The 18,368-nt window shown below is 44.7% G+C and overlaps 1 protein-coding gene across 1 annotated transcript; it reads left to right on the top strand.

Moving 5' to 3' along the window:
• Window positions 1-241: 241 nt before the first annotated feature.
• Window positions 242-15,597, top strand: LOC115125302 (protein FAM222A-like). Its single transcript, XM_065016525.1, has 2 exons — window positions 242-548; window positions 11,029-15,597. Exons 1-2 carry the CDS (start codon window positions 443-445, stop codon window positions 12,414-12,416), a joined length of 1,494 nt encoding a protein of 497 aa, XP_064872597.1. The 5' UTR covers window positions 242-442; the 3' UTR covers window positions 12,417-15,597.
• Window positions 15,598-18,368: the final 2,771 nt, after the last annotated feature.

Raw genomic sequence — 18,368 nt, 5'->3', positions numbered from 1 at the left:
ACAACAGGCCTTGTAAATTGCGCTGTGTTATTTGCAACAGAGTAAGATGGAGAGCAGAAAAGACTCATCATAGCATCTGAGCAGAGTGGGGGAAGTTGACTTGATGTTAAGTGATATTACATTCTTAGATGTGTAGCCTCTGTAGTTCAAAGGGGGGGGGGTTGCTGAGTTAGAATATGGTGTTACAGACCCGAGTGGGAACATTTTTTTTAAATTTAGGGCTTAAAAGGAAAGCGAGTGAGCACGGGAAACTCCTGAGGGCCAAAACATCCATCAGCATGGTAGCAGTTTGCTTTCAGTTTTGCATTCAGTTCAACTGCCAGCTGCTTATAATTTAATACATGATAAAAAGTCTAACTGGTGTGTTTTTTCTTCTTTTCTCTCGGTCTCTCTCAGGATCCCCCAAGGTCCGAGTGGCTGTAGATCCCAGAAAGCAGCAGCCATGTTAGCCTGCCTACAGAGACGGCAGCAGAACCTCTCATCTCAGCGTCTGGTCTGCACCCCCAAGATCCTGGATGCTCCGCAGCAGCAGCCCAGCACACGGCAAAGTGAGTCCCCGTGTCTCTGCTCTCAGCAGCGCAGGACAAATCAAATCAAATGTGTATTTGTCACATGCGCCAAATACAACAGGTTACCTTACAGTGAAATGCTTACTTACAAACCCTTAACCAACAATGCTTTTTTTTTTTTTTTTTTAAGTGCTAAGTGAAAAATAGAAAATAAAAGTAAAAATAATTAAAACAGCAACAGTAAAATAAAAATAGCGAGGCTATATACAGGGGGTACCGGTACAGAGTCAATGTGCAGGGGCACTGGTTAGTTGAGGTAATTGTGGTAATATGTTCAGCAGCAGCGTAAAATAGGGGTCTGGGTAAGCTATTGGATTAGCTGTTCTTATGGCTTGGGGGTAGAAGCTGTTAAGAAGCCTTTTGGACCTCGACATGGCGCTCCGCTACCGCTTGCCGTGCGGTAGCAGAGACCACAGTCTATAACTGGGGTGGCGGGAGTCTTTGACAATTTTTAGGGCCTTCCTCTGACACCGCCTGGTATAGAGGTCCTGGATGGCAGGAAGCTTGGCCCCAGTGATGTACTGGGCCGTACGCACTACCCTCTGTAGTGCCTTGCGGTTGGAGGCTGAGCAGTTGCCATACCAGGCAGTGATGCAAACAGTCAGGATGCTCTCTGGTGCAGTTGTAGAACCTTTTGAGGATCTGAAGACCCATGCCAAATCTTTTCAGTCTCATGAGGGGGAATAGGCTTTGTCGTGCCCTCTTCATGACTGTCTTAGTGTGTTTGGACCATGATAGTTTGTTGGTGATGTGGACACCAAGGAACTTGAAGCTCTCAACCTGTTCCACTACAACCCCGTCGATGAGAATGGATGCGTGCTCGGCCCTCCTTTTCCTGTAGTCCACAATCATCTCCTTTTGACAACAGCCTCTGACTCTACATTTCACTACAGAGACCCATTTTGTTTAATTTGTGGCTCTGTGTAGTGACAGTCGGATTTCGCGAAAGAAAGCCCTGTATAAGATTTTTAGGGGGAAAGTAAAGTTTCACTTTACATACACAACTGTAGTTTAGTTCAGAGAAGTAGAGCGTTGCACCCGGGTAAACCAGACTCTCCTGTAGCAACCATTTGTACCACAGTGCCTCCATCTGATGGAGTTGATTGGCTTCAATTATGCCACTCGTCTCTATGCTCCATCGGAGGTGTGGAGTTCTGCCTGCAGGGCTACGGAGCAGGAGACCACAGGGCTGTTCTGTGGTGAGGAAGGGCAAGTTCACCTTGGCCTATCTACCGCTGCCTGCCTGGCTGTCTGGCCTGCTGAAGAGAACCGTGCAGGGTTGATATCTCCCACTCAGATCTATGTGGATCCTCTGTGTCTTATCACAGGTAGTCATCTTGCACTCTTTCATTTCATTCTTAAGAGCACTGATCAATGATGGAGCGGAACGCTGTTATGTTGGCTGGCCCGGTTGTTGTTGCTGATGATGATGATTTTCCCTGCCAAGGGCATACTAGCACACAACCCCCCACCCACATACCTTCTCCTAGTCAGCCCTGAACTTTTGCCAATATAACTATTTTACACTTCTTACCTTATTATATGCCTCTTTCACACGTACTTGCACGCTCTGCCATTTTAACTCTAAACACAGTGCTTACAGTTTATTATTCAGGTGTTCTCTGCTATTTATGCTGCTTTTTGCAGCATTATATGGCTGGTACACAGTCAAAGAAAACCCTGTTGTCATGGCCACTCTCGCTCTGAGACCTAAATGACATAGGGGAGAGTGGGGTCTGTTGAGATGTTTTTTTTACATTCAGCATCACTATGTCAAGGAAAATATATTATTATTTCTAACAAATACAGTACCAGTCAAAAGTTTGGACACCTATTCATTCAAGGGTTTTTGTTTAGTTTGACTATTTTCTACATTGTAGAATAATAGTGGAGACATCAAACTATGAAATAACACATATGGAATCATGTAATAACCAAAACATATTTGAGATTCTTCCAAGTAGCCACCCTTTGACTTGACAGCTTTGCACACTCTTGGCATTCTCTCAACCAGCTTCATGAGGTAGTCACCTGGAATGCTTTTCCAACAGTCTTCAAGGAGTTCCCACATATGCTGAGCACTTGTCGGCTGCTTTTCCTTTACTCTGCGGTCCAACTCATCCCGAACCATCTCAATTGGGTTGGGGTCGGGTGATTGTGGAGGCCAGGTCATCTGATGCAGCACTCCATCACTCTCTTTCTTGATCAAATAGCCCTTACACAGCCTGGAGGTGTGTTGGGTCGTTGTCCCAATTCAAGTGTGCCTTGAATTCTAAATAAATCACTGACAGTGTCACCAGCAAAGCACCATCACACCACCTCCTCCATGTTTCATGGTGGGAACCACACATGCGGATATCATCTGTTCACCTACTCTGCGTTTCACAAAGACACGCGGTTGGAACCAAAAATCTCAAATTTGGACTCATCAGACCAAAGGACAGATTTCCACCAGTCTAATGTCCATTGCTCATGTTTCTTGGCCCAAACAAGTATCTTTTTCTTATTGGTGCCCTTTAGTAGTGGTTTCTTTGCAGCAATTTGACCATGAAGGCCTGATGAAGGCCTGATTCACGCAACAGTTGATATTGAGATGTTTCTTTTACTTGAACTCTGGGACACATTTATTTGGCCTGCAATTTCTGAGGCTTGTAACTCTAATGAACGTATCCTCTGCAACAGAGGTAACTCTGGGTCTTCCTTTCCTGTGGCGGTCCTCATGAGAGCCAGTTTCATCATAGCGCTTGATGGTTTTTGCGACTGCACTTGAAGAAACTTTCAAAGTTCTTGAAATGTTCCTGTTTAACTGGCCTTCGTGTCTTAAAGTAATGATGGACTGTCGTTTCTCTTTGCTTATTTGAGCTGTTCTTGCCATAATATGGACTTGGTCTTTTACCAAATAGGGCTATCTTCTGTATACCCTACCTTGTCACAACACAACTGATTGGTTCAAACACATTAAGAAGGAAAGAAATTCCACAAATGTTTCTTTTAACAAGGCACACCTGTTAATTGAAATGCTTTCCAGCTAGTTGAGAGAACGCCAAGAGCGTGTCATCGAGGCAAAGGGTGGCTACTTTGAAGAATCTCAAATATAAAATATATTTAGATTTGTTTAACATTTTTTGGGGTTGCTACATATGTGTTGATACATGATTCCTATCTTTGCTGTATGCCTTCATTCAGACGTCTCTGCTCAATATCACTTACCCTTATTTCTGGAACAGGGCTTTCGTTTTGTTGTGCCAATTCGTAAGCAAGATTTCTGCATTTGAGGCTACTAAGGGGGCTAGACCCGCTGCTTTTTTTTACGGGGCATGATGATGTCTGCTCTGTAACAATAAAAATTCACTGTTTTGAGTTCATATGCATAACACACAAAAAGACTATGCATATTATACATACAACTGACAGTGTCATCCATTATCTGTATGGGGTATGGTGGCCATTGGCTCAACTTATCCTAAGGCAAACATTTAGACTATTATCCCACACAGCTACAAGGATGCACTTTCATGCTAGGTTAAGGACCTCATATTGTAGCTTATAGAGACCCCAACTGATGTATAAAACCATCTACTTTGGGTTTAGATACAAGCATCATGAAACCTATAACACATCAAATTCATTTGACTTTGTGAAAATCTGTTTACCACTTTTCCCCATGTCTTCCTTCATAGTCTCCACGAAAATGACCTCTTCCTAAATATTTGGTCACATGATTCATTGTGTGTATTGTTTCCTACAAACAAAGGGTGGCTCAACTAACCCTTTGGCTCAACTTACCCCGCTCTCTCCCCTATGTAACACAAGCTAGAGATGACCTCATTCCCTAACCAATTGAGGATCTTCCTTTTGAACTTGGATCAAAGAAAATGCTTGCTCAAGCACATGTGTTAATCAGTTGATAAGTGATTGCAAGCCATGTTATCCATGTCATAAACAGAGGTTTCAAAAGACCGTGTTTATTATTCCCACTGCCAGTGCACATTATTATCACATTTAATGAGAGTATATGTTGTGGCAGTTGTCGGCTGATGAAACCAGCACAGGGCATTCTGAGTTTACGTGTCATATTTCCATGATTCAATTCAGAGATAATGTTTAATCACTGTGTTTTATACTGCTCTGTCAGACTTCTGTGGGAGTTTATGACATACATTTATGGGAAACCGCATATCACGCCGTGCCTATCCCCACATAGCTAGCGTAATAACATATTCCATTTTTTATTCGTGATATAAATTGCCTATGGAAAATGCATAAATCGTCTGAGTGATTAACCTCTTGGCCGATGAGTAATTGTGTGGAGACTTTCAGACTAAATGCAAGCTGATGGATTTGTAATGTATATTGTATTTCTCTAGCTTCACTTCCCAGATTTGGGCCATGAAAACAAATCCTGTGTATCCCTCAGCTTTCCTTCACATTGAAACCTTCCACTAATGCTCTCTGGGAGACTAGCAGTCTCATATCCCCATGTCCCTCATCTCTCTCCCGGGGTGAAACACCCCCTTTTGTCTCTCATTATTAAATATTAATTGGGAATCAGTAGAGCACTTGTCTGCTAAATGCTGGAACAGAAGGACCTAGTTTGCCTCAGGCAGAACCACGGGCGCCTTTCACATCCTGTTTACCTGCAGGAATCATTCCTCCCTCCCGGAGCTCTGTGTGGTGTGTGTGTGTGTGTGTGTGTGTGTGTGTGTCAGTGGCGTACTACCGCTAATTTCCTACAATTCTACACATTTTGCAATGAGGCTGAGAAGATGTTAGTTTTACAGCTTTTCTTTGTCACTGCTTCTGACGTGTTCATAAGCTATCGGAGGGGGGTGCGTCTGTGTGGAGCAGCATCCATCCCCCCCTTCCCTCCAGCACTAACCTGACATTTCAAGCACATCCATATGAAACAAACTGCTCTACTGATTGCAGCCTGCTGGTTGGACTTGATTAGACCCAGAATAGTTCTCTAAAAGGTTTTTGAGTTGATGTTTTTCCCATTGGGATTCTGTGTTGAAAGAGTGGTTTTCACACAGATTTTTGTTGAAAAGCTTTCGCAGAGGATTGAGGTTGCAGGTTTAGACATCCATTAGAATGGTTTGTCGGTCTGTGGTTTGGTTTCACAGAGGAATCCCTGACAATGACAACCCATCTCTTAAATATGAGGAAGTGTGTATGTGTGACTGAGTGCGACGGTTTATGTGATGAAAGTTAATGAGTGCTCTGCTCTACTCTGCTCTTGGCCTGAACGGCAGATCAGAGCCGGGAATGCTTTTTCCCACGCTGCCGGCCTGTCTTTCCGGAGGGCTCTTTTAGAGCGGCGCACTGCTTTCCCCGGGGCTGCTGAGCAGAGTGGCACAGAGACAAATGGGGAGTGACACTCGCGTAAAGAGTTACCCGCCTGTGTCTCTTCAAGCACAAATAACTAAGTGTTTCACCACTGAGGTTATTCTGTTCCACGACCAACACCCCTCATGAAGAGATTACAGAGAGCGAGAGAGAGAAAGCGAGGGATGGGATGTTAATGGGTTGAATGAGTGCAGTTTCTCTTCATGTGTGTATGAGAGCGGGCGGCCTTATGTCCCACCCGGGACGAAGAGGACTAACTAATGAGAGCGAGGGAGCGGTAGACTGAATGGAGTGCTAGGCTCTGTGTGTGTGTGTGTGTGTGTATCAGTGCTTTGTCTTTCTCTCGTTCTGTGTCTTGGGGCTGATGAGCCTCTGGTTTGCCAGGGTCAGGAGCTCAGGAATAGTAACCTCGGTGGAGTTGAGTATGTAGGTCTGCACACAGAGGACTGGAACACAGGGGCTCTGTCCAGCCTCTCTACTCTCACTCCGGATCTATGTGAGGAGGCCTCCGCCTCGACCCAGCTAACCTCCTCAGACTCCATTAATATTAATGCATGTTAATATGGATACAGAGGTGAAGAGCGCTGCAGGCGCTGCATCTCAATACCTCTGCTTTATAAGGGCACCGACCTGTGCACAGCTAGACACCATTCAGATGCTCTACCGTAAGATCCAGACGGCGCCCGAGATCCCCACTCCCCTCATGGATATTGAATGCATGCATGAGGTTTCTGACTTCATTTTCATTCACAGCAGTAACTGTATGCCTCGGTCAAATTGAAAGGAAAGTAAAGTAACCATGTGGAGCTGTATGGTGTACTGTACTGTATTGTACTGTATTGTGTGGGACGTGAGGCAGGTCCAGATAGTCGATACGAAGCGTCCTTGCACTGCCTGAGCAGCAGGGGGTAGTCAATTACAGTGCCTTGGCGCTAGGAGCTGAATGGAGTCAGGGTCAATTAATTACATGGGCCCTAATGAGTGGGCTTATTAGGGCCAACTGTGCTCGTACTAGTGGTTGTCATGGCAATGCTGCGGCCTAGGTTTTTAATGTGTTAATCAGCCTAGTTGTCAAGGAGAGTCTGTGGTTGTGTAGGGCAGGTATGTACGGTTAGTGTATAGTGGTGTTGATATTATTGTTTGGATCGCCATCGTGAAACACTGGTGTGTAACACGATGTTTGGCAATGTGTGTGTGTTTGCTGGTGATTTCTGAGAACTGCACTAATTAACCTCCGTGAGTGCTGCTGTGTGGCGCGTCCCCAGTGAGGATTATTCATTAATCATGTTTATCAAACAAACATTTTAATCTTACAGGCATTTAACACCAAATACCTTTCTCACAACCTAGACTTTTGGGCTTCTTGCCCTGTTTTTCAAATTTGTCTGCTAAGGATCTTTTTGTGATAGTTGCACAAGGACAATCACCAAGCATAGGACTACATTACTGGTTTTCGTGATCATTGTAATGGAGGGAGATGTAAAGGTCATTTTGTTCGGTTCCTTCTGTTGGTCTTGGTGTTTTGTGAGAACCAGAAGAGCAGCAGTTGTTTTCTGTGGAACTGGAAATTCAATGAGCCACTCCAACTGCAGTTTTTAGCCCTGGCTCAGGGGCTTGTTTTGCCTGTTAATCAGTGATTAACTCAAACCGCTCCAAAACAACGAGGTCTCCACTCTGATCTGTGGGGTATTGCATTAAGCTTGACCATGGGAAAAAAGATTAGCCAGCTTCCCGCGACTGAAAGCGTGGTGTGGGATTGTACGGAGGTGGATTCAGTGCAGGGTTACGGAAGACTGTGGCATGGTGAAGAGTACTTAACGCTGTACAGCATCTCCCCAATCTGTTTCTCATTGACAGTTTATGTTTGACATATTGTAAACCTTAACTATTAGGCCTACATACATTCATGCATGGAAATGTGTACACACACACAACTCCTCACATACAGATACACGGAATCAGGCTGCTGAAAATTGTTCATTTGATTTCCAGAATGTGCCTGTGGTTAATTCTGTATGGAGAAATTCTAGAGAAACTAGAGGCATAGACTCTGACATCAGACTAGACTGTAGCTCGCTCTCTGGCATAGCTTCTCTTCGGATCCTAAACACTGAGTTCACACTGAGGCAGTTCCTGGTGCACAGCAGCACAGCAATCCACATAATTCCAGGTTTCCACTTTCATTTGAAACACCCTAACTGCTGTGATATGCCATTCGTGCCACTGCCAATGGTATTCAATTGATAAGTGACTTTAATATTTGAGCGGGTGAGTTTCAAACCAGCCGAGGCCTGTGTGTTGCCACATGAGCCCGTTACTGTGGTGGCATGGCCACACTGTGTCTTTGTGCCGCTGACAGGGCTGTAATCTGTGGATTTATGGAGCGAGACGGCCTTTGAAGATGAGTTAGCATTCCGAGTGTTTTTGAAGTGTTTACGGAAAACCAAGCCAATCTGGAGGGATCAGGGCAAAACATTTGACTCCATACCAAACAAGGATGGCACCAACGGCACTCCGTGATTGGTTTCACAATATTTATCTCGCTGTGGTAATTGGGCGCGAGAGATGATTCGGAGCAGAATAGATCGCTCTTTGCGTGGTACAGTACTTCTGATTGATGCGGTTGTGTTGTGATGGAATATGCCTTGAAGTGGGTTTCTGTAATTAACCAATAAGTCCTGTATATATGGTCCATAAAGCGGTGAATTGGGAGCATAAACATTGTGCGGGGCTTCCTGTTCTTCCCAAGTATTCTTTTATTAGCCCAGCACCTGCATTTTGAAGGACGTGTGTATGACCACAAACGTTTGTATATGGCCAATATACCACGGCTAAGTGCTGTACTTCGCGTCGTGCCTGGATACAGCCCAGTATATTGGCCATATGCCACAACCCCTGAGGTGCCTCATTGCCTTTATAAACTGGTTACCAACCTAAATAGAGCAGTGAACAAGTATCTTTGCGTCATACCCGTGGTATATTTGCTGGCATAGCCTACACATGGCTGAAATGCTGTTTCAGCCAGTCAGCATCCAGGACCCAAACTACTGGGTTTATAATAGATATTATATCACTGAAGTAGGTCAACTCATTAACGTAGAGTAGATTAGTGCTTTCAGGTGAGCACGAAAGCACTAATCTGCTCTAGTTCTAACTGTCGAAGGGTCATGAACTCTCTCCCTGTTTTGACCAGAAGGCAGTTAAAGGCAGCTCATTCTTTATACACTCCTGGGTCCTTGTTCAGTGTGACACACAGTATCAAAACATTCTGCAACGGGAAAAAAAGAACATCCTTGCTCATATTGGACAAGTCCAGGCAGTAACTCCCCGTTTTCAAAAAGTATTCTCCTTACTGAATTTGTTTTTCACCTTTAATGAGAGACTTGATGCTCATGCAGGATCACAGGGTTGTTTCGACGTCTAGAGGTTGAGTAGGCATCTGTTTAACACTCCCAGATGTCCTTGTTTTCTTTACCACTGGTGTATAGTGATACATAAATAACTAGTGTTTCTCTCTGTTGTATTTCTCTGTGGAATTCACTCCGGCTGCTGCTGGCACTGCTGCGGTGCTGTTCTGTTCTGTTCCCTTGGCTCCACTGGGAGATGCTTGGATGGATAAAACACTCCACCTCTCCTCTTTCCTCCATTTTAAACACCCAATTGTATTTCCTTTTATGAGATGGATCTTGTAGATTGAATCATTTTCACAGTTGGAGGCTCATTGTGGGCCTGAAATGAAATTAACTCTCCAATCAATTCCGAACGGGCACAACAAGTGAGTTCTCCCTTGCACGGCTGAAGTGCCTCTTCAAATGGGTTTTGTTATTGAAAACGAAATGAAGTGTTTTGTTTTTCACGCTCCCTTTGTCGCCTCTCTCTCTGCCTTGTTCTGTGTGCTGTGGCAGTGATTTTCGCTGACGATAGAGTAGGTTAATTTCAGCACTTTTGGTTTTCATGTCAGGAATTCCATAAGTGTCGTTCAGAGGGGCGGTGGTAATTTCTGTCAGGTGATTTATTGCTTTTAAATGGAGCGCCTTTTGCGCGTCTCCTTTGTCGCTGTGAGCTAAGCAGCCATGAAATTGCCTGAATAATGGCGTTTTAAATCCAATCTTGGTTTGTCCCCTCAGCGTTCCCGTAGACCATTCAATAGCCTTCCCTGTGGAGATTGCTCTTTCTCAGTGTGTCCTGACTTCTGGTAAGAGGCTAGCTGAATTTTTACTTTACAGGTAGGCAGCCTTGGGAAGATTTGAAAGCGATCGTCATCTTCAAGTCACATTAGAGATGGTTGGATATAGGGCTACATGGTAGAACATGAGTGTTTCTTTTCAATCAGTGAAATTAGAAGATGTAATTACAAGGAATAAAAACATGATTCTCCTCATCATTTTTTTTCAAGGATATTGGCTGTCAAGACTGTATGAGAAACCACAACAGCTTTACATTTCTGTTTTCGATTGGCCAACAATATAAGCACATGAGCACAGCTGTAATTTCTTCACTTCCAGTCCCATCCGCTCCAGCTTTTAACTCGGGTACATCTGACGGTAGTTTCATGGCCAAATGTCACCAAATGAATCCCACTTGAGCCGCTGCGACAAAATTGGCTTTCTCTCTCTCCCCCGTTGCCTCCTGCTCCACTCCCTGATTTCCCAGGGTAATCCGATTCTGGGTTGAAATAAGTCCAAATTAATTTTATAAAGCACTGATCAAACAGTGCCGTAGGTGTTTCCCTCCCCCAAATGAGTTTATAAGAGATGCAGATGTCGACTGTTCATCTTCCTAAAGAGAGAGAGAGGGGGGGGTGAAACTGGAGAGTGTGAAAGGGAAATGGAGGAGATATTACAATAAGTGTGTTTTTATTGGTCTATTGGTCTCAGCTTTGCTCCTTGGACATTGTGTTCTCTGTTCTGACATGTTTTGTTTATTTGTTTGAATATTTATCACGAGGAGTGTTTTTGCAAAACAGCTTTTGTGGAAAGGTCAATTGATTGTTTTTATTTTAGTCCCAGCTGGCAAGTATCATCAAGCCTGCCCTTGTACTTTATAACCAGGCACATAGTGTGAGAGAACTCTTCTGGAAGTATAACCATTTCTTTGTGTGTTTGTGTTGCAGGTGAGCTGGTCTCCATGAATGGCCCTCGGTATCCTTCCCCTGCAGAGCTGGATGCCTTTGCCCAGAAGACGGCCAGCAGCCCCCTGTCCATCAAGATCTTCCCATCCAACATCAGAGTGCCGCAGCACAAACAGCTGAACAGGACGGTCAACGGCCTGGACACCACATGCACCCAGCACTACAGTCCCTACTCAGGAGGCTACCAGGGCCTACTGGGTGTTGTAAAGGCCTCCGTCTCCGTGGTCAAAGGCGTACTGAAAAACTCTGAGGGCAAGAGGACTAAACATTCCCCTGCCCAAACTGCAGTGGCACCATACAACCTTTTCTGTAACAACAGACACGGGCAGCAGAAGAGCTACCACATGGGCTCCTGCAAGCCTCCTGACGGGCCCAATGTGTCTGTACCCTCTAATATCATTGGGGCTGTGTCAGTCATTCCCACCCCGGTAGGGCAGACTCTGGCCCCTCAGCCGGATCTGGATGTCCAGAGCCTGCTGAGGCAGATGAACAGACACACCCACAGCCAGGCCCTGCAGCACGGGGGAGGGGCCCAGCCAAGCCCTTCCCTTCAGGCTGTGGCTGCTGTAGCCTGCTCAGATTCTGGCTTTACGCTGGGAGTAGCGCCCCAGAGCAGTCTGGCATATTCGGGGGCCGTGCTGCCCACCCAGAGTGCAGACATGGCCAAGGCTGGCTACCTGGACAGAGTGGATTATAGCACATGGCAGCACAAACAACAGCAGCAGCACTATCAACAGGGGGCGCTAAGGATATACAACAATGCTCGGATGGGCAGCGGGGGAGGTGCCGTGGTCAGCCGCTCTCCAGAGACTTGTCTCCCTTTGGCCTGCTCGGCACAGCTCTCCTATAGGCCTCATCCCCTCAGTGCAGGCACTAACGGGGCAGGAGCAGGGATAGGGCAGGACCGGGTTAGCTCCTCCCCTCTGAACTGTGCTGCCATGCATGGGGAGTTCTCTGTGGGCCAGTACTTCGCCCCTCCCTGGAACAGTGTTCTGGTCACTCCGGACAGCGACTGTTACAACCCTCAGGAGCTGGTGCCTGGCTCCTCTATTGTCCGGCCCAGAGACATGGGGCTCTCCCACCCTCATCCAAACCATCACCCCAACCGCCACCCCCACCCCCACCCTCACCCCCAGGCCTATGCCACAGACCACAGCCTGGGCCTCTGTTTTGGGATGCCCAGCACCAGCCTGTGCCACGCCTCTGTGCTGAGCAGCAGCCTGCAGTCTCTGGAGTGCCTGATCAGTGAGATCCACCCACCCTGCATTAAGGAGCGCATGCTGGGACGGGGCTATGAGGCGGTGGGGATGCCCCAGCTACTGGACCACAACCTACAGCACACCCACATTCAGCTGCCTGTGTTCCGATAAGACGGGACATATCCACACAGGGCATACAGTGCCTTCGGAAACTATTTAGACCCCTTGACTTTTTCCACATTTTGTTACGTTACAGCCTTATTCTAAAATTGTTTTTTTTTAAATAGCAACATTTTAAAAAAATGTTTCCAAATGTATAAAACTTTTAAAACAGAAATATCTTATTTATCTAAGTATTCAGACCCTTTGGTATGAGACACGAAATTGAGCTCAGGTGCATCCGGTTTCCATTGATCGTCCTTGATGTTTCTACAACTTGATTGTAGTGTATTGTGGTAAATCCACCCGTGGTAAATTCAATTGATTTGGAAAGGCACACACCTGTCTATATAAGGTTGACAGGACAAGTCAGAGAAAAAAACAAGCCATGAGGTCAAAGTAATTGTCCGTAGAGTTCTGAGACAGGATTGTGTTGAGGGAAGAGTACCAAAAAATGCTTACAGCATTGAAGGTCCCCAAGACCACAGTGGCCTCCTTTGTTCTTAAATGGAAGAAGTCTGGAACCACCAAGACTCTTCCTAGAGCTGGCCGCCTGGCCAAACTGAGCAATCGGGGGAGAAGGGCCTTGGTCAGGGAGGTGACCAAGAACCTGATGGTCACTCTGACAGAGCTCTAGAGTTCTTCTATGGAGATGGGAAAACTTCCAGAAGGACAATCATCTCTGCAGCACTCCACCAATCAGGCCTTTATGGTAGATTGGTTAGACGGAAGCCACTCCTCAGTAAAAGGTACATGACAGCCAGCTTGGAGTTTACCAAAATACACCTAAAGGACTCTCAGACCATGAGAGACAAGATTCTCTGGTTGAACTCTTGAATACCAAGTGTCACGTTTGGAGGAAACCTGGCCCTATCCCTATAGTGAAGCATGGTGGTGGCGGCATCATGCGGTGGAGATGTTTTTCAGTGGCAGGGACTGGGAGACTGGACAGGAAAGAAGGAAAGATGAACGGAGCAAAGTACAGAGAGATCCTTGATGAAAACCTGCTCCAGAGCACACAGCCAAAACAATGCAGGAGTGGCTTCGGGACAAGTCTTTGAATGTCCATGAGTGGCCTGGACTTGAACCCGATCGAACATCTCTGGAGAGACCTGAAAATAGCTGTGCAGCGACGCTCCCCATCCAACCTGACAGAGCTTGAGAGGATCTGCAGAGAAGAATGGGAGAAACTCCCCAAATACAGGTGTGCCAAGCTTTTAGCGTCATACCCAAGAAGACTCAAAGCTGTAATCGCTGACAAAGGATGCATGTCCAATGTGTCGGAGAAACACTGTACACCTGGCGACCGTGTCAGAGTGCATGCGCCCGTCCCGCCACAGGAGTTGTGAGAGCTCGATGGGACAAGGACATCCCTTCCTGCCAAACCCTCCCCTAACCCAGATGACGCTGGGCTAATTGTGCGTTGCCTCATGGGTCTGCCGGTCTCGGCCGGCAGCGACAACCCTGTATCGAACAAGGATCTGTAGTAAGGCAGCTAGCACAGCAATGCAGTGCCATAGACCGCTGCGCCACTTGGGAGGCCCATTTGCTAAACATTATAAAGAGCTGTTTTTGCTTTGTCATTATGGGGTATTGTGTGTAGCTTGATGAGGGGGAAACAACAATTTAATCAATTTTAGAATAAGGCTGTAACAACAATGTGGAAAAAGGCAAGGGGTCTGAATACTTTCTGAAAGCACTGTTTACTGTATAACAGGAAATATACTGTATAACAGGAACTCTATGGATGCAGCGTTTCATTTTGAAGCGACCACCTCAGAATGAGAAATGTACAGTACCTTTTATTTAGTGTGTATGTGTGGGTTGTATTGGTAGAGGGCTATGTGGTTTGGATGTGACCAAGTGTTTTAAACCTTTAAAGGGTAATGATAATCATGACCTAAAGGGTCATCTCATTTGACATCTTAATGTTTTCATTTCGGAGGGTTTGTTATCCAATCATATCAGTTCACATCTTCTGGAAGTTCCTCAGAAGATTCCAGTGCTGTGCACTATGTCAGAATGGTGTTTTGGGGCCTATTTTTCCATTTTTAAACCATTTCAAAATGTTGTAAATTCAAGTATGGGGAAAAGGTGACGTGCGGGCAATCCTCCTATTGCCCTTTTACAAAGTGCCAAACTGGAACATTTTATACATGGGGGATACAAGGGCACAGCTCCAGGGCTCAAGACTGTCATGCTTTAACCCTTAACACTTAATTGACCAATAAAGGTCACTGATTATAATGCACTGCTGTAAGAATGGAAAAGAATAGGTTATACATGGGGAAAGGTGTCTGGGATCTGTTATTTTCAAATAAACACTTGAATATTTTTTGTTGTTTTGTATTTTTGTTTGGCATAACCTGTGTTGGCTGCTAATGGAGCATAATGTATTTTATATAATGATTGACCTTGTTTTTGTAAATTTTTTGTCTGATCTTTGATTGATTACTGACTGTCTGTTGCTAGGCTGCATGTCACAGGCCAGATATCTGCAAGCCATTACCGTTAATGTTTGATCATTTAATTTATTGGCATGACAGATAATTATGTTTTACCCAAAACAAACACAGACTTTGAGGACAGGATGTGCCAGTTTGATTATCTCATTTGTTCACATCTTGCTATTTTCTTAGCTTTTGTTGACATTCATCATTCATCCTTTAGGTCTGAATGACAAAAATACTACCTTTAATCATCAGGAGTCCCTCAGAGTTTCCCGGTGACAGGAGAACTGTGAAAGTATGACTATCAAAATCCATGGAAGACCATTTGATTTACAAATTAGTCGAGTTCACTGGATAGGTGTCCTGTTTTCACAATCACTGGAGAACAGGCATTCCTTATACAGTCACTGCTTTTCTGTCAATGTTTTCTTTCTAAAGATTAGATGCATTTATTTCATTAGTGGTTTATTTGATGGCCTGAGAAGTCTGGCTATATAAAGAATCTTTGTCAGCACTGTCTAAGATAATTGCTTTTTATTTTCTTCAACCAGTTAGGATTTATGTTGGTGAACAACATAAGTAACCGACTCAATGACTATGAAGTGCAATTATAATATTGAACAGTGAGGCCTCGACAAACATGTTGAAATTACAACATTTACACGAGTACATGTACGACCCCAGACTCCCATACCCAATCCCCTATTCTTAATTAAGATTGTCAAATAAAAAATATAAACCCAGCACTTTGTTTCAGTTGTTTTTTGGTGCACAAGTTGAAGTACTGCAGGCAAAGGAGGCGGTTCGACTCAACTGCGTTCAGATAAAGTACAATTGCAAGCAAGTGAGAAAGTTCATTAGAGAGTAAAATACGTTTTCAAGTTCTTCTCTGAAGTGAAATATTTACATTTTATTATGCCAAGGTGTGTATCCTATATAATGCGAAAGAAAATTGTGGAAGACCCAACACAAACATTGTTTCACTGAGCCTATTTGACTCCTCTAAATATTATCTAGGCTTAGTACAGTGACCTAGGTATCAAAGGCTAATCCGGATTCAGTATGACCCAACTGCTAACAACTCAATCAACCCAGCTCACATCTCTAAGTACACGTACTAGATCTCAATGTCCATCTAGTACATGGAAGCGCATCATGAGCTGCCAATTAAGGTGATCGTCAGTCAGAGTGCCAGCTTGTAGAGCCATGAGGCTGCTGGTTTGTTGGGTGGCCATGAGGGCTTTCCTTTTGGTTTTGTCTTTAGTTTGGACATGCCTTTTTTTTAACCTATTTATGTTTCGTCCTCATCTGAACAAATAATAATCTGCTTGGACTGGCCGACCAAAAGGTCAAGAAGGAGCTGACCCTGGACCAACACCTCAGCGCAAACGCTTACGTCACACATTAAGCACACATCAATTCAGGTTACAGGCCATGTAGCTAGGCCTTAGGCATAATGAGTGCAGCAAAAACAGCTGGCTAGTTATTGGTTTTGTAAGTGGTTGGACTGTTAATGGCCACTGAGGTTCTGTCACTGAGTGTGAACCCATAAAAAAATTATAGGTTAAAAAGTTTTCTAAACGGCACATCGATTACATGATTATAGCATCATTGTCTAAGGATTTACTATGGATTGGGAAATGGGATACTTTTTTATTCATTTTGGAAGGGGGGATTCTATTCTCTTCAGTGGCTATTATTACAGTAGCCGCAATGGCTGGAAAAGCTTGAGGTAGCTTGGAGCTAGTGCAACCTTAAGAGTCATATACAGTACCAGTCAAAAGTTTGGACATACCTACTCATTCAAGGTTTTTTCTTAATTTTTGAAAACTATTTTCTACATTGTAGAATAATAGTGAAGACAAACTATGAAATAACACACATGGAATCATGTAGTAACCAAAGTGTTCAATCAAAATATGTTTTATGGTGGGGCAAAAAAGTATTTAGGTTTTCACTCAAAATCTCACGATACATGGCCCCATTCATTTCTTCCTTTACACGGATCAGTCGTCCTGTTCCCTTTGCAGAAAAACAGCCCCAAAGCATGATGTTTCCACCCCCATGCTTCACAGTAGATATGGTGTTCTTTGGATGCAACTCAGCATTCTTTGTCCTCCAAACACGACGAGTTGAGTTTTTACCAAAAAGTTATATTTTGTTTTCATCTGACCATATGACATTCTCCCAATCTTCTTCTGGATCATCCAAATGCTCTCTAGCAAACTTCAGACGGGCCTGGACACGTCTGGCACTGCAGGATTTGAGTCCCTGGCGGCGTAGTGTGTTACTGATGGTAGGCTTTGTTACTTTGGTCCCAGCTCTCTGCAGGTCATTCACTAGGTCCCCCCGTGGGGTTCTGGGATTTTTGCTCACCGTTCTTGTGTTCATTTTGACCCCACGGGGTGAGATCTTGCGTGGAGCCCCAGATCGAGGGAGATTATCAGTGGTCTTGTATGTCTTCCATTTCCTAATAATTGCTCCCACAGTTGATTTCTTCAAACCAAGCTGCTTACCTATTGCAGATTCAGTCTTCCCAGCCTGGTGCAGGTCTACAATTTTGTTTCTGGTGTCCTTTGACAGCTCTTTGGTCTTGGCCATAGTGGAGTTCGGAGTGTGACTGTTTGAGGTTGTGGACAGGTATCTTTTATACTGATAAGTTCAAACAGGTGCCATTAATACAGGTAACGAGTAGAGGACAGAGGAGCCTCTTAAAGCCTCTTAAAGAAGAAGTCAGAGCCAGAGCCAGAAATCTTGCTTGTTTGTAGGTGACCAAATACTTATTTTCCACCATAATTTGCAAATAAATTCATAAAAAATCCTAATGTGATTTTCTGGATTTTTCCCCCTCATTTTGTCTGTCATAGTTGAAGTGTACCTATGATGAAAATTACAGGCCTCTCTCATCTTTTTAAGTGGGAGAACTTGCACAATTGGTGGCTGACTAAATACTTTTTTGCCCCACTGTATATTTGACATTCTTCAAAGTAGCCGCCCTTTGCTTTGATGACAGCTTTGCACTCTCTTGGCATTCTCTCAACCAGCTTCATGAGGAATGCTTTTCCAACAGTCTTGAAGGACTTCCCACCTATGCTGAGCACTTGTTGGCTGAGCACTTTTCCTTCACTCTGCAGGCCAACTCATCCCAATCCGTCTCTATTGGATTGAGCTCGGGTGATTGTGGAGGCCAGGACATTGATGCAGCACTCCATCACTCTCTTTCTTGGTCAAATAGCCCTTACACAGCCTGGAGGTGTGTTTTGGGTCATTGTCCTGTTGAAAAACAAATGATAATCCCACTAAGCGCAAACCAGATGGGATGGCATATCGCAGCAGAAAGCTGTGGTAGTCATGCTAGTTAAGTGTTTCTTGAATTCTAAATAAATCACAGAGGGTGTCACCAGCAAAGCACCATCACACCACCTCCTCCATGCTTCACGTTGGGAACCATACATGCGGAGATCATCCATTCACCTACTCTGCGTCTCACAAAGACACAGCGTTTAGAACCTAA

The sequence above is a fragment of the Oncorhynchus nerka genome, unplaced genomic scaffold (assembly GCF_034236695.1).
Source record: "Oncorhynchus nerka isolate Pitt River unplaced genomic scaffold, Oner_Uvic_2.0 unplaced_scaffold_15___fragment_2___debris, whole genome shotgun sequence".
Classification (NCBI taxonomy): Eukaryota; Metazoa; Chordata; class Actinopteri; order Salmoniformes; family Salmonidae; genus Oncorhynchus; species Oncorhynchus nerka.
This window is presented reverse-complemented; position numbering and strand designations above follow the sequence as displayed.